Source organism: Cervus elaphus, chromosome 23 (assembly GCF_910594005.1).
Source record: "Cervus elaphus chromosome 23, mCerEla1.1, whole genome shotgun sequence".
In the NCBI taxonomy this organism is placed as follows: domain Eukaryota; kingdom Metazoa; phylum Chordata; class Mammalia; order Artiodactyla; family Cervidae; genus Cervus; species Cervus elaphus.
Genome location: NC_057837.1, coordinates 63,406,533 through 63,423,022, shown reverse-complemented (window position 1 = coordinate 63,423,022; position 16,490 = coordinate 63,406,533). Strand labels below are relative to the sequence as shown.

The following is a 16,490-nucleotide window of genomic DNA, read 5'->3' as shown; positions in this document are numbered from 1 at the left end:
GGACATGTGAAAATCCTTAAAAATTTATTGACTTAAATAACTTTGCCTATGTTATGAATAAAAAGAAACCTCTGTGCAGAAAAAAAAAAAAAATGCTGAGTGTATGAGCATCTGCTGCCCTATAACCAGGGTCAGAACAAAGGCCACTTCACCTACCGAATAAACAGATTTTCTCAACACCACCTCACCACTTTTTAAGTAGCTAGTATTAAGAATGTTCAATTCAGTTCATAACTAGAGTAGTTATATATATAATATATATATATATATAAATTCTTTATAATTTAGAACCACTCTATAACAAGAGTGAAGAGTAGGAATGTGGACAGGAGAAAAGGAAAAATGGTTCATGAATAAAAGGTGCAATTCAAGAAAAGTTTGTTAGAGTATCAAATTGGTTAAGTTACAATGAAGCAATACACAATGTGGGTGCTTTAGGAATTTTCTGTCTTTAAAAAGAGGGTTTTAAAAGATCATATGCTAGATACAGAAGGCCAACAGGCACATGAAAAATGCTCAACACCACTAATCAAAACCACAGTGAGAGATCACCTCACACCCATCAGAATGCTTATTATCACAAATGTCACAAATAACAAATGTGGCAAGGATGTACAGAAAAAGGGAATCCTGTATATTACTGGTGGAAATGTAAACTGGTGCAGCTACTTTGGAATACAGTATGGAGATTCCCCAGAAGATTAAAAATAGGAAGTTCTCTGGTGGTCCAGTGGTTAAGATTTCATACTTCCACTACAGAGGGCCTGGGTTTAATCCCTGATTGGGGAACTAAGTGCGTGGCATGGCCAGAAAAAACCTAAAAACAACAAAAAAACTAAAAAGAGACCTACCATATGACAGAACAACTCAACTCATGGATATATATACCTGAATTCAAAAAAATATATGCACCCCAATGTTCACAGCAGCATTATTTATAATAGCCAAGAAAGATATAGAAGCAACATTAAGTGTTCCACAACAGATGAATAACTAAAGAATATATAGTATATATACACAATGGAATACTATTCAGCACCCCCCAAAAAATGGTATTCTGCCATCTGCAACAAAGTGGATGAACCTGGACGGTATCATGTTTAGCGAAGTAAGTCAGAGAAAGACAAATACTGTATGTTATCACCTATATATGGAATCTAAAACTATAAAACTATAAAAAGTAAAACAAATGAATACTCAAAATAGAAACAGATTCATAGGGAGAACAAACTAACGGTTACCAGTGGGAAGAGGGAAGCAAAACAGAGGTGGATTAAAAGGTAAAAAACTACTACATGTGAAATAAATAAGCTTCAAGAACATATTATATAGCACAGGAAATAGAGTCAATACAGTAACTTTAAATGTTACATAATCTATAAAAATTTGAATAACTACATTGTATACCTGAAACTAATAAAATATTGTAATCCAACCATACTTCAATAAAAATAAAAGATCATGTATTCTAAAATGCACATCTGCATTTGTGGATAGAAATGCAGGGAGAGAAAAAAGAGAAAAGATAAAAAAAAAAAAGATGAAAACTGACATTTCTATGCATTTAATATGTGCCAAAAAAACCTGGAACTTTATCTTATAGAATTCTCCAAAAAAAAAAAAAAAAAAAAACCTGAGGTAATTTTATCTATGGATCTACTGTATAGATAAAGTAAATGAGTCTTGATGAGGTTAAGGAACTTACTCAAAGTCATAAAGAGAAAGTAACTGTGGAACCAGGATTCGAACCTAGATGTGTCTGACTCCAAAGCCCCTATTCTTTCCACTGGACACCCATGTAGAAACTAGCTTTAAAGGCGGCAAGCCAGCTAAGCATTCAAACCTAAAAGAAATTTCACCAGGTATACTGCAGATGATTATAATTTAGAAAGAAAGGAAGATGTAAAACAGCACTGGAAAAAAAAAAAAAACTGTAAGGTAGACAAGACAAAAATTAATTTCACTTCTAAAACCACCAGGAAGGGGAAAACATTGACAGCTGCCTGCAGAAGTTGGCAGGAAAAATTGTTACATGAAAGAAAGTTATCTTAGTCATAACCAGGTGGTGAAGTGAAAGCTGCTGAGCAAGGTGCAAATTTATCTACATCAGTGAGTGGTAACTATTATGATGACAAAGTCCAAGAAACAGAAATACGGAGAAAAGGCAAAAAGGTAATGCCTAATGAGAATAAGAATTTATTTTGATGGATTCTAACAGAGATGATACTGATGGCAGTAGAAGGGAAGAGACGGCAATGGAGAGGGTTGGCTTCTCTTGAACTCTTGGTGAGTTGGTTTATGTAAATTTAAACCATTTCCAGAAAGGAGACATTTTGATACCAAAGATAATATGGTTTCAAAGTCATAATAATATATTTAACATAATTCTATAAGGAATCAAACTTCTTTAGTCTTCTCAAGCACTAAATAAAGTATTGTGTAAATTTTACCTTTACATGTTACAAAATGATTCAATTCTATCATGAGTTTCACTTGAGTTAGGTGCTGTTAGACCCAAACAGTCTAATGTTCTGCTAAGCTAGGCAGTATTAAATTCAGAACTGTTTGAATTCTTTTTACACTGCTTGGATTTTATTATTCTTTTGTAAACAAATTTTAAGTTGTCAGAACTGTCTTTAACAAAGCAAGGGAAGTTGAACTTTAGGAAATTTTAAAAAGAATAAATTACCTACACAGACTATGGGAAACAAGGTAGAAAAATAGTAATATCATCAACGGCAACAACTGGGTTGCCATCCTATTTGTACTTTCTTTTTAGTGCTTTACATTTTATATGTAAGAAAAGGTTAACAGTAAACACTCATTAAGGTTATAAAGCCAAATACATATGCTCACCCCGTAAATGAACCTCTGGTTAAATTGCTGCATAGCTCCCTGAAGTTGACTACGCTGGAGCTGCCATTGTTCATAGTTCCGGACGGATTCCAATGTTGGCCTCTGCCACGTTGTTGTTCTTGTGAAATGGTCAACATAATAAATACGTCCCATGTTGTCAACCCGCCGTTCCCAGCTATATCAGGATAAAAACAACTGAATTCAACAAATATTTGTGAAACAGTTAAGAATTAAGTAGGACTTCATTTTAGCCCTGGTACAGATTTGGTAAGATTTTACCTTGCACAACTACTTCTCAGTTACCTGAAGTCTTTTATATATATGTACTTTACAGTTTTTAAAAACTTAAATTTACTTATTATTTTTTGGTTGCACTAGGTCTTTGTTGCTGTGTAGGTTTTCTGTAGGTGCAGAGTGGGGGCTATTCTCCAGTTGCAATGTGTGGGTTTCTCCTGTTCTGAAGCATGGGCTCTAGGGCATGTGAGCTCAGCAGAGCTCAGAGTTGCAACATGCAGGCTCAGTAGCTGCGGCTTGTAGGGTTCTAGAGCATGGGCTCAGGAGTTGTAGTACATGAGCTTAACTGCTCCAAAGCATGTGGAATCTTCCTGGACCAGGGATCGAATCCATATACCCAGCATTGCAGACTCTTATCCACTGTATCACCAGGGAGGACCTTTTATATATTTTTTTAATGGTCTATAAGCGAACTTAAAAGGAATGTATATAAAAATCTCTTTTTTAAAAGTTAAGACGTATCAGTCAGGTTTCTGAAACATATATCTTAACTGATTAAGTCTCAAGTCAGTAAGACAAAAGCTCTCATTTTCTTTGAAATGTTCTTTTCACTGGTGCAATCCTAATAGGAACAGAAACACATGTGAGAGCCAGAGAGTGCAAGTGCTTTCATAGATGTCAGGAAAAGCACTTTTTCACAAGAATAGAACTATTTTATTTATCATTTGAAATGGATGCATAACATTCAAGTATACACTGATAAAGTAACTTGATGTCTACCTGGCTGGTCGTTTGGGGTTATGTCTATTAGTTTAATATTATCCAGAATTGGTTCCAGGACATTCCTTGGATACTTAAGTCCCTCATATAAAATGGCAAGGCATTTGCAGATAGCCAGGCACATCCTCCCATACACCTTAAATCTTTTCTAGGTTACTAACAATACCTAGTACAATGTAAATGCTAAACAGTTGTCAATACAACATAAATGTTACGTAAACAGTTGCCAAGGCATGGCAAATTCAAGTTTTGTCTTTTGGGACACCCTGAAATTTTCCCCCCTATTTTGATCTGTGCATGCAGGCCAACTGTGATAAAATAATAAATATCTTTTATGTATCGAAAAATTTTTTCTTCCTTTGCACTACTTCTTTAGGATACATTTCCTGGAGAGGGTTACTAAGGGTATGGGTATTACTACAGTTATATATACTTTCTGTGAGAGCTGTAACTACTTTATACTACCACCAGCAACATTAAGAGGCAAAGTTCCCCTAAAATCTCGCCAAAACTGGATATTATATGTTAATTTAACAAGCAAAACTGTACCTTTTAGGTGTGTATTTAAGATTATTAGCAAGACTAAATATTTTCATGTATTTACTCCTGGCTTCCCTCAAATAAAAATATTTTCTGCCATCCAATTATTTTATATAATATGTTAAATGATTAACACCATGTATTAATATATCCCATTTTAATATTTCTCCAAATATCTTAAAATGAGTTTGCTATTATATATTAGCTTTTATAAGAACTTTACCATAAATATGATAGAGTCTATAATTCTTATCCAGTTTAAAAAAAAAACTAATCCTATTGTACAGTAGAAACTAACAACATTGTAAAGGAATTATCTTCCCATGAAAAAATATTCTATGATAAACCATAATGGAAAAGAATATTAAAAATAACATATATATGTATAACAGAATCACTATGCTGTACAACAGGGGCTTCCCAAGTGGCTTAGTGATAAAGAATCTGCCTGCAATGAAGGAGATCCAGGGTGGGGAAGATCCCCTGGAGGAGGAAATGGCAACCCACTCGTATTCTTGCCTGGAAAATCCAGTGGACAGCAGAGCTTGGCAGGCTACAGTCCATAGGGTCACAAAGGGTCAGACATGACTGAAGTGACTGAGCAGCATGCTGTACAATAGGAATTAACAGCACTGTAAATCAACCATACGTCAATAAAAATAAATAAGGGGGGAAAAAACCTACTCTTAAAACCCTGCAGTTTGAGCCAGGTAAAAGTTCACAAAGTAAACTTAGGGAATCTTTCTTTAGGTCAGAAATGAGTGAAAATAAACATATTTCATCATAGTAAATCAATTCCCAAAATCTCTTTTCAGTCTGCACCCATCATAAAGCAAAGTAGATAGAAACAAGACAGACAGAAGAGGAAAAGTAGGAAGACAGGGAAACTGTATAGATGTAATCTATGCTGTGTGAGTGCTAAGTCGCTTCAGTCATGTCCAATTGTTTGTGATGCTATAGACTGTAGCCTGCCAGTTCCTCTGTCCAGGGGATTCTTCAGGCAAGAAAACTGGAGTGGGTTGCCATGCCCTTCTCCAGGTGATCTCCCTGACCTGGGGCTCAAACCCATGTCTCTTATGTCTCCTGCACTGGCAGGAGGGTTCTTTACCACTAGCGCCACCTGGGAAGCCTCACAGATGTAATCTATAGTTCTGAATACTTTTTTCCCCCAATTCAGACACTTACCCAGGAGGTAGAGGTTCTGGTCTATCCCACGTTGTTCTTTTTTCAATATGATCTACATAGTAAACTCGCCCATGCTGGTCCACTCTCTGCTCCCAACTTAAACACAAAATTAAAAATGCTGATAAGCTACATGTATGAGTTGCCTGGTTTTTTAATGCCAGAGTTGAGACAAATAAGCATTTCAGTATATAAAGCAGATACCAAAGGAATTTAGGAATAAAGTCAAGAAATGTTATCCTGAAGGTAACAGTGGATGAGATTTCTCCTGCTTAAGTATCTGCTCTAGGAGATGTCTTCTACTTCTAAAGAGGGTGAGGCAATGCACTCAGGTGACAAAATCTGTTTCAATCTGATCAGAGTACACAAAGAACTTGAGTGGAAAAGAAAACTGCAATTATTGTTACAAAATCTGAAGAAAGACCGAGAGCTGTTAAATGAAGGGCAAAGGACAGTTTGGGTTCTAGAAAAGTTGAAATCAAAGAATAAGACTTTATCAGATGTGCCCCTGCAGTCTTAAGGACAAAGGCAACCTGAGTATTCTAGTTTCCTTGGTAGGTTTACCCCCAAAGTAAAAAAGACAGGAATAAACCAACAGAGTTTAGAAGAACCAGTTACTTCTAAGAGAACCCATCCAGATTCTCTTCGCTAATCCCTGACACAAAGAATTTCCTAATCTGGCTTTCAAAACTGAAAATGGCCTAACTACCCACATAAATAATATAGTCTCTTTAGCAATTAAAATCCTCATCATGGGTTTCTTAATTTATCACCTAGTTAATTTTGATTAGCATTCTGAACTCTGGATTAATTTAACTGCCACAATGTATCTGTGTATAACTTTACTACAGCATTATTAATTTTAAAAATAATAAGTAGAGATTTACATGAGATTGAGTTGCATTTTTTTCAGTTTCCTAAATTCAACTCTTCCATGACTTTACAATGGCAAAGAAACAAAATTTAAGTGATATTTTCCCTTCAAAGCAAAGGCAACCTGAATTAGGCAACTATTTTATTACTTGGCCTTGGTAAGTTCCTAAGGCTCAGAATCCTTCTTTAAAAAAAATTTTTTTTTTCTTCTAGTTGGCTTTAAAATGAGGGAGTAATTTCAAATATGACAAGCTATTTTGTTCAGTTTGACTCTAGACTTCTCAACACACATGCAGAACCAGTGATATTTTTTAAAAGAATGGAATTCAGTACTACTTTCCTTATTAGTAAGTTTATGCAGAAGCCTAAAGAAAACAAATGTTAACCAAAAACAATTACTCACCCAGGTGGGAGGGGAGCTTGAGGTATAGGATTTAATGGTCTAGGGCCTGCACCTCCAGATATAGTAAGAGGAATTATTAATCCAGATGTTGCTCCTTCAGATGTACTTGAATTTGTATTTGTTGGTGGCAGAGAGCCTGTACTAGAGCCATCACTTTCAGAAGTGGTAGATGGTGAGCCATTGACAGACGCTTTAAGATTTGAGGAAAACAGAAAAACAATTTTTAGAAATTTAAAATCAGGACAAAATTTTAAATAAAGAGGTAGACGATAGATGTTTCTATTTTTAACATCTAACTATAGATGTTTCCATTTTTACTACATGAAATGCTGACTTGCATGATTTTTGCTTTAAAAATCCAAGTAGCATTTACCATTGTTAGGTTATTTGCCAATTACTGATTATCTTTTTTAAAAGGATATAATAAGAATAAGCAAACAGATCCTTGACTCTATGAAATGCTTATGTCAACACAGGTACAAACACAGAGAGAAAGGTGCAATCTTATCTGTACTGCCTATACGTTTATAGCACATGTGTGATTTCTGCCCCCCTCCTGCTTTTGGGCACACTTATGATCTCAGTTTCCTAAACCCAGGTGACAATAGTGAAAGCCCCGAATCCTAACTACTAGGCCACCAGGGAACTCACAGCACACACATGATTTTCATTCTCAGTAGAGCATCTGCCTCAACCCTGGCGGAAAAACTTAGGGAACAGGCCACATCTTAATTAACTATAGAAAGATTATTCTTGGCCAAAAACTTAAATGCAAAAATTCAGCTTGAAAATCAACCTACCAGTGTCTCTTAACACTTGCCTGAGGATCAATTCCCAAATAGAATTTTATAATCAACAGTACTGAGATCTACATCCCTACTGTATGCCTAGAATACACACCTGGTCTACGTGGGGTAGGTGGAGGTGGTCGTGAAGGTCTTGGAGGCCTAGAAGGTTTAAAACCGCCATTTGAGAGTGATGGAGAATTATTCCCATTGATCCTCCTATTTTCACCAGACCCTGCATCCTCAGGGTCATCTGATCCACTTGCGTTCGCTCTGGGTAAAAAGGCAGGGAAGGGAATAAGAATGCTCTTTAAATTTAACAGAAAACCAACAGGAAGACCACAACTTTTAGGAGCTTGAGAAAAGCTTCCTAATTTCTGGCCAGCCCTACCAAATATATAAACAGCTCTTAAGGCAGATGTACATACAGCTTCTCAGAACACATCTAGAAATAGAGTAAGGAGTTACTCAAGGGTACAGAAATAGTTGGGACTATTCAGAACTGTAAGGTATGCTGGTTCAGATTTCAAATAACTCTTCAGAGGCCCCGCATAAACAGAAACAGAGTCAAATTCTCAAAATTCCAAATGACTTAGAAAGGGCACTATTTTATCACAACCACAGATAACTTTGTCGTCATTTTCTTGGTTTTCATTATTTCTTTAATATTTAGGTCTGGTAACAAGGCTGACTGTTCCACAGCAGGAGAAGGAAGTACACTTACTTCCGAGGGCTATGTGCTCTCCTTCTACCCCAGAAAAGGGTAAAATGTTCCAAGGAGAGAGGTGTCCACAGACTTTTTTTTAAAGGAACTATCATTTCTTCAGAGCAATGACTTCAGTTGGAGAGAAAGAAAGGTGGGGGAACACTAACAGGAATGTCATATACAAAGTTACCACTGTTAGTTAAGTATAGCCAATTCCTTTTCCCAGGGGAATCATTGATTACAAGGCATGATTTAGCTAGTTTGGAGATGATTCAGCTAAAGCTCTGATAACCTACTACCTGGTAACTGGATTGCACTAATTCATACCCTGGACCTCGTGGCAATCCTGAATAAAATTTAATAGATTCAAGAAACCAAAACAGAGGCAGTACCATGTATTAAACCATCTTCACATTATGGTCCCCAGAAATCAAAGTTATGATATTTGGACCAGAGGCAAGCACAATTCACAGAAGCCTGTTAGAAACACACAATCTTAGACTCCACTCCTGATGCATTATATCAGAGAGAGTGTTTTAACAAGATCTCCAGATGATCTGTGTGAACAGTAGGGCATGACACACACTGCTGTGGGCGTTTCTCAAATGCTTATTCTGAATAAATGGAAAAGCTCAGTAACAGGCAGTCAGCACCAATCAGGAAGGTTGCAGGAAGACCAAGCAACCTCAGAACATGAACAGAATGCAGCAAGAATCAGCTCTGACACTGCTTCCCTTCCCCTAGGTGATGAGTCTTAAACTCCTTTTGAGTTGTACACCTTCTTGAGACTCTGAGTATTGCCTCTCTATACTACTTTAAGATGGGAATGGGTGAATTTAATTCAGATGACCATTGTATCTACTAACATGGGCAAGAATCCCTTAGAAGAAATGAAGGAGCCCTCATAGTCAACAAGAGTTCAAAATGCAGTACCTGAGTACAAGCTCTGAAACGACAGAACAATCTTGGTTCATTTTCAAGACAAACCATTCAATAACACAGTAATCCAAGTCTATGCCCCAACCACTAGTGACAAAGAAGTTGAACAGTTCTATGAAGACCTACAAGACTTTACAGAACTAATACCAAAAAAAGACATCCTTTTTATCATAGGGTAGTGGAATGCAAAAGTAGGAACTTAAGAGATACCTGGAGTAACAAGCAAATTTGGCCTTAGAGTACAAAATGAAGCAAGGCAAAGGCTAACAGCATTTTGCCAAGATAATGCACGAGTCAGAGCAAACAACCTCTTCCAACAACGCAAGAGATGACTCTACCCGTGGACATCACCAGATGGTCAATACCAAAATCAGGCTGATTATATTCTTTGCAGCCACAGATGGAGAAGCTCTATACAGTCAGCAAAACAAGACTGTGGCTCAGATCATGAACGCCTTACTGCAAAATTCAGACTTAAATTGAAGAAAATAGGGAAAACCACTAGACCATTCAAGTATGACCTAAATCAACTCCCTTATGATTATACACTGGAAATGACAAATAGATTCATGGGAGTAAATCTGATAGAGTACCTGAAGAACTATGGACAGAGGTTTGTGACATTGTACAGGAAGCAGTGATCAAGACCATCTCACCAAGAAAAAGAAATGCAAAAAGGCAAAATGCTTGTCTGAGGAGGCCTTACAAATAGTTGAGAAAAGAAGAGAAGCTAAAGGCAAAGGAGAAAAGGAAAGATACACCCATCTGAATGCAGAGTTCCAAAGAAGAGCAAGGAGAGATAAGAAAGACTTCCTCAGTGATCAATGCAAAGAAACAGAGGAAAATAATAGAATGGGAAAGACTAGAGAACTTTTCAAGAAAATTAGAGATACCAAGGGAATATTTCAAGCAAAAATGGGCACAATAAAGGACAGAAGTGGTATGGATCTAACAGAAGCACAAGCCAGAAGTACACAAAAAAGTCTTAATGATCAGGAAAACCAAGAGGGTGTGATAGATCACCTAGAGACAGACATCCTGGAATGTGAAGTCAAGTGGGCCTTAGGAAGCATCACTATGAACAAAGCTGGTGGACGTGACGGAATCCCAGCTGAGCTATTTGAAACTAAAAGATGATGCGTTAAAGTGCTGCACACACTATATCAGCAAATTTGGAAAGCTCAGCAGTGGCCACAGGACTGGAAAAGGTCAGTTTTCCTTCCAATCCCAAAGACGGGAAACACCAAAGACTGTTCAAACTACTGCACAACTGCATTCATTTCACACGCTAGCAAGGTAATGCTCAAAATCCTTCATTCTAGGTTTTAACGATACATGAACCAAGAACTTCCAGATATACAAGCTGGATTTAGAAAAGGCAGAGGAACCAGAGATCAAATTGCCAGCATCCACTGGATCATGGAAAAAGCAAGGGAATTCCAGAAAAACATCCAATTCTGCTTCACTGACTATGCTAAAGTCTCTGACTGTGTGGATCACAACAAACTGGAAAATTCCTAACGAGATGGGAATACAGGACCACCTTACCTGCCTCCTGAGAAATCTGTATGGAGGTCAAGAAGCATCAATTTGAACTGGACGTGGAACAATAGACTGGTTCAAAATTGGAAAAGGAGTACATCAAGGCTGTATATTGTCACCCTGCTTATTTAACTTATATACAGAGTACATCAAGTGAAATGCTGGGCTGGATGAAGCACAGGCTGGAATCAAGATTGCTGGGAGAAATATCAATAACATCAGATATGCAGATGACACCACCCTTATGGCAGAAAGTGAAGAGGAACTAAAGGGCCCCTTGAAGAAGGTGGAAGAGGAGAGTGAAAAAGTTGGGTTAAAACAACATTCAAAAAACTAAGATCATGGCGTCTGGTCCCATCACTTCATGGCAAATAGATGGGGAAACAGCAGAAACAGTGACAGACTTTATTTTCTTGGTCTCCAAAATCACTATAGATGATGACTGCAGCCATGAAATTAAAAGACGTTTGCTCCCTGGAAGAAAAGCTATGACCAACATAGACAGCATATTAAAAGGCAGAGACAGTGCTCGCTTCGGCAGCACATATACTAAAATTGGAACGATACAGAGAAGATTAGCATGGCCCCTGCGCAAGGATGACACGCAAATTCGTGAAGCGTTCCATATTTTTAGCCGTTAAAAAGAATTCATTTGAATCAGTTCTAATGAGATGGATGAAACTGGAGCCCATTATACAGAGTGAAGCCAGAAAGATAAAGAACATTATAGCATACTAACACATATATCTGGAATTTAGAAAGATGGTAACGATAACCCTATATGCAAAACAGAAAAAGAGACACAGAAGTACAGAACAGACTTTTGAACTCTGTGGGAGAAGGTGAGGGTGGGATGTTTTGAAAGAACAGCATGTATATTATCTATGGTGAAACAGATCACCAGCCCAGGTGGGATGCATGAGACAAGTGCTCTGGCCTGGTGCACTGGGAAGACCCAGAGGAATCGGGTGGAGAGGGAGGTGGGAGGGGGGATCGGGATGGGGAATATGTGTAAATCTATGGCTGATTTATATCAATGTATGACAAAACCCACTGAAATGTTGTGAAGTAATTAGCCTCCAACTAATAAAAAAAATAAAAATAAAAAAAATAAATAAAAAAAATAAATAAAGGGCAGAGACATTACTTTGGTGACAAAGTTCTGTCATAGTCAAAGCTATGGTTTTTCTAGTAGTCATGTATGGATGTGAGAATTTCACCATAAAGAAGGTTGAGCACCAAATAATTGAGGCTTTCAAACTGTGGTGCTGGAGAAGACTCTTGAGAGTCCCTTGGACTGACAGGAGAGCCAGTCAGTCAATCCCAAAGGAAATCAACCCTGATATTCATTGGAAGGACTGATGCTGAAGCTGAAACTGCAATACTTTGGCCACCTGATGTGAAGAGCTGACTTACTGGAAAAAGACTCTAATGCTGGAAAGACTGAGGGCAGGAGAAGGGGACAATGAGATGGCTGAATGGCATCAGCAACTCAATGGACATGAGCTTGAGCAAACTCTGAGAGATAGTGAAGGACAGAGAAGCCTGGCATGCTGCAGTCCATGGGGTCGCAAAGAGTTGAACACAACTGAGTGACTGAACAACAACAATATACTATACAAAGCTGTTAGTGTGAACTTATCACCATTATATTTGCAAAGCAATTAGTTACAAATTAAGTGCTACCATGGCTTTGCTCTCTGCCTCAGTCTTACAAGCTTGTTTCTCTCTCCATACATATTTACCTGATCTATTTGTATATGTAAGTTTAGATGTTTATGAACAAGATAAAGAACCCTGAGAACCCAGATGCTAATACAATAAGGTCATAATATACAAATCAATGATTAACAGTCAAGAAGGCACTTCGAAAAACAAAATCTTGAACACTAAGCATCAGTCACCTTGGTAATTCATAAAAGTGACAGAAGACAACACTGAGAAATATAAAATATCCAGACATGCTATGGGGGAAAGGAGACCAACAGGACTATGTTGATGATACATGCAGTGCTTGATTTAAACAAAAAAGCAAAAGAACCTAAAGCTGTTTAGTGAACTTCTTAAATGTCTGGCAGGGGAGGGAGGTTTTTGCCTTTTTCACTGGATACATGCCCAAGTGATGAAGACTGCAAACAAAGGCAAAGGGTTCACTGCCATGATTCCTGTATAGCAACATTTAAACAGCATGTGACAGTTTATAAAATGTTTTTCAAACCCATCATCTAAGAGGTATGCTCTCTGGAAAATGCTAATGCAAAGGAATTCATGCTTAACACAAAGACATGCTCAAAGATCAGTCTGGCAATCTCATAAACCCAGAAGACATTGTTCCTCAGGTTATTTGTGACAATGATTCACTTAGGAAAACATAAAGCATTAATTAAACAAATGGCATGAAGACAGGGCTCTAGGAACGCCTTTGCAAGAAATTTGAGTCGAGTAGTTTCATAAAGTATTTTAAGAAAGATTCACAAAAATGAAATACAGTGGCATAACAGAACCTTTCAATGCACTACAAAATTATATCACATTCTAATATAAAAGTATGGGCTTATTACGCAAAAGAGGACCAAAGAACACTGAACTATTAAAACATCTTTATGAGGGACATTTCATGACTTCAAAAAAAACTTAAAAAAAAAATAAAAGACTAAAAGAAACACAAAAACATAGATGTCTTCCAGTCTACAGAGATAGTTATTAATTTTTAAAACCTTGTCTATCTTTAATCACAGTGAGAAAATTAGAGCCCAGCTTTCCTGGAAAAGGAAACAGTCCAACAAAGACCTTAGGATTCTAAACTTCCAATAACTACCAATAAACTGCCAATATATTCACTTTCTATAAGCTGAAGAACTATTAGTGTTTGGGTACCTCTGGCCTACACTACAGAACTGCAGTCATATAAGCTAAGGCTCTTGAATTTTCCAGGAATACTTTCTTTCTTACCTAAGAGCTCTGAAACTTGACACATTTTTATATCAATTTGAACTTGAAGTTCTGATGAAAATGAAATTGACTCCTTCTCCCTGTTTCTCTCTGCGTTCTGTGACATGTAATAAGTGAACTCTTACCTTGTTTCATCCCTGGGTCTGGAGCCATCATCATTCTGTGAAGCACCTTTAACAACATTAAGAGTTAGACAGAAAATGAATTTCAAGAAGTCGTATGCACCTTTTACCTAAAGATGCTTTGTAAACAAAACCTTTCATTTTATCTTTCTAGTAACAAACTGGGTTTGATCCCTGGGTTGGGAAGATAATCCTGGAGGAAGGCATGGCAACCCATTCCAGTATTCTTGCCAGGAAAATCCCATGGACAGAGGAGCCTGGCAGGCTACAGTCCATGATGTCGTGAAGCATCAGAGATGACTGAAGAGACTGAGAATGCATGTAGTAAAAACATGCTGGAATGGAGTTAAAGTCCAACATGATATTTAAAAGGAAAATAAAATAAATGTTCACATGACAGAGAAGTTTTATCAAAATTGTGCAAATGATTATTTTTTGTCTGTGTGCAAATGATTATTTTGTATAAGAGATGGTAATGAGTCAAGGTATATTATTACTCATGTGCTACTTCTGCCTTGTTTCAAATGTCTTATTTATTTACTTACTTATTTAGCTAGTCAGCTACACCAGGTCTTAATTGCAGTACACAGGAATTTTGAAGATTTTTGTTGTGGCATACAGCATCTCTACTTGTGGCATACCAACTCTCAGTTGTGGCTTTGCTGCCGTGTGGTATGTGGGATCTAGTTCCCTGACCAAGGATCGAACCCGGGGCCTCCTCTACTGGGAGTGCAGCGTATTAGCTACTGAGCCACCAGGGAAGTCCCCATTTGCTTGATTCTAACTCAAATGTATTTTAGTCATCTTTTGTATTCCAACTACCTCCCCCTATAAGTGCTGATTATCAGCAGGATAATGATAAGATTTTGAAAACAGAAAAATCAGTAATATCTTTCTTATGCAAAGGCCCTGAAAATAGCTTTGAGAATAGGAAAAGAACAAATGGGTCTCAAAGTGGTCAAAACAAATGCTACAACACTCATACTTTCTTCAAGTTTTATTCATGAAATATCCTTAGGATTCAGTAAGGAACTGTGATAAGAGAGCGAAAGTACTATAGGTAGGCACACAGACTGCAGCAAAAGTAGTACACAGAGAAATTTAAAAAACTATAAAATGCAAAAAGAACAAGTTTAACAGCCTAGGTCCACTGAGTTAAAGAACAACAGTTCCTGAATACAGTCCCTACTTTCAAAGAGTGAAGTTATCACTATACTACTCCAAAGCATAATTGATGGATTATGTCATTAAAAAGATGCTGAGTCACCACTATATTATTAATATATCATACTCAGCAAGGTGGGCAAGTGTCTCAAGGTTTTATTTTAAAAAATGGTACAGGTGGATAGGTAAAATGTGAAACATCTATGCAATTTAAAACTATGCAGTAATAAAAGCAACAGACTATTGAAACATGCTACAGCACTGATAAACCTGAAATGACATTATCTAGGCTAAGTGAAAGAAGCCTGACACAAAGACTACCTATTGTTATGATGCATTTATATGAATGTGTCAACTCTGAACCAGTACAACCAATTCAGAAATTTCTTTCTACCCCCATTAACCCCAAAGAACCAATCTGGAAGATATAACCAGGACTACCTTGAAGGTTCTGCTATTAAAAAAAGGTCATGAATTAGAAAGGAAGTAGGAAGTCTTCCAAGGTAGAAACAGAAGTATAACAGCACCTGGTAACTGCAAAAATGCTTCATAATGCAGTTTCTAGGTAAACAGAAAGATCTCTGTCAGACTAATCAAGGAAACCATTAATCTGCACTTTGTCTCAAAAATCTGTGTTCCAGGTGAAAATACACTTATTAGAAAATAAGGGATGAAAATATCTAAAGGAAATCCACTGAGAAGTGGTTTTATTAAGCATGCTAGCTGTGCAGGGACTAAGTCAGGTGCCAAACTTCTTTTAACTATATCTCATATTTATTCCCTTTAACACCAGTAAACCATAAACTGTAAAATACATCAACATAAAACAAGTTGGTTTTGTCATTATTATAACTCAAAGACAGCTCAGTAAATGTAGCCTACAAAAATGGAAAAGGAATAGCAAACGGTGCCAGCTTGTACTGGCTTGTCTGGTACAGTACTAAGGATTCTGAGTCAAATTTAAACTAAATCAGACCCTGCTACAGACAGTAAACTATGTCTGCCACTGGCACTGGAGAAGGTGTAGCATCAAATGTGCCATGTTAACTGCCACTGCTGGCCTACAGAATGGCTACTTTATAAATCAATTTATCACTCTCAGAGACAACAGTGATTTGGCTTTTATTTGGCTAGCTTTTTAACTCTTAGTTCCTAATAGAAACAATATACTAAAAGTTTAAAATGAAAAATGTCTCTTTATAAAATGGAAATAAAATAATTTCTTTATGTGAAAAAGAATGGCAATAATTACAACATACTTAAGAAGAAAAGACCCTATATATTTCCCTGGTGGTCCAGTGGCTAAGACTCTGTGCTCCCAATGCAGGGAGCCTGGGTTCAATCGCTAGTTAGGGGAACTAGATCCCACATGCCACAACTAAAGATCCTGCATGCCACAATGAAGATCGAAG

General features: G+C 37.2%; 1 protein-coding gene and 1 non-coding gene across 5 annotated transcripts in view; one reads left to right on the top strand and one right to left on the bottom strand.

Annotated features, from left to right (window-relative positions):
• ITCH (itchy E3 ubiquitin protein ligase) overlaps positions 1 to 16,490 on the bottom strand; it is a 97,138-nt gene that overhangs the window by 38,554 nt on the left and 42,094 nt on the right. For all 4 annotated transcript variants that reach the window (XM_043884921.1, XM_043884922.1, XM_043884920.1 and 1 more), the window contains 5 exons: positions 13,918 to 13,963; positions 7,769 to 7,926; positions 6,869 to 7,058; positions 5,596 to 5,691; positions 2,857 to 3,031 (listed from right to left, as the gene is read on the bottom strand). In XM_043884921.1, coding sequence (XP_043740856.1) covers positions 2,857 to 3,031; positions 5,596 to 5,691; positions 6,869 to 7,058; positions 7,769 to 7,926; positions 13,918 to 13,963 — 665 coding nt within the window. The remainder of the gene's footprint in view (positions 1 to 2,856; positions 3,032 to 5,595; positions 5,692 to 6,868; positions 7,059 to 7,768; positions 7,927 to 13,917; positions 13,964 to 16,490) is intronic.
• Positions 11,366 to 11,472, top strand: LOC122682364. Its single transcript, XR_006337367.1, has one exon. It is a non-coding gene; the product is annotated as a U6 spliceosomal RNA (small nuclear RNA).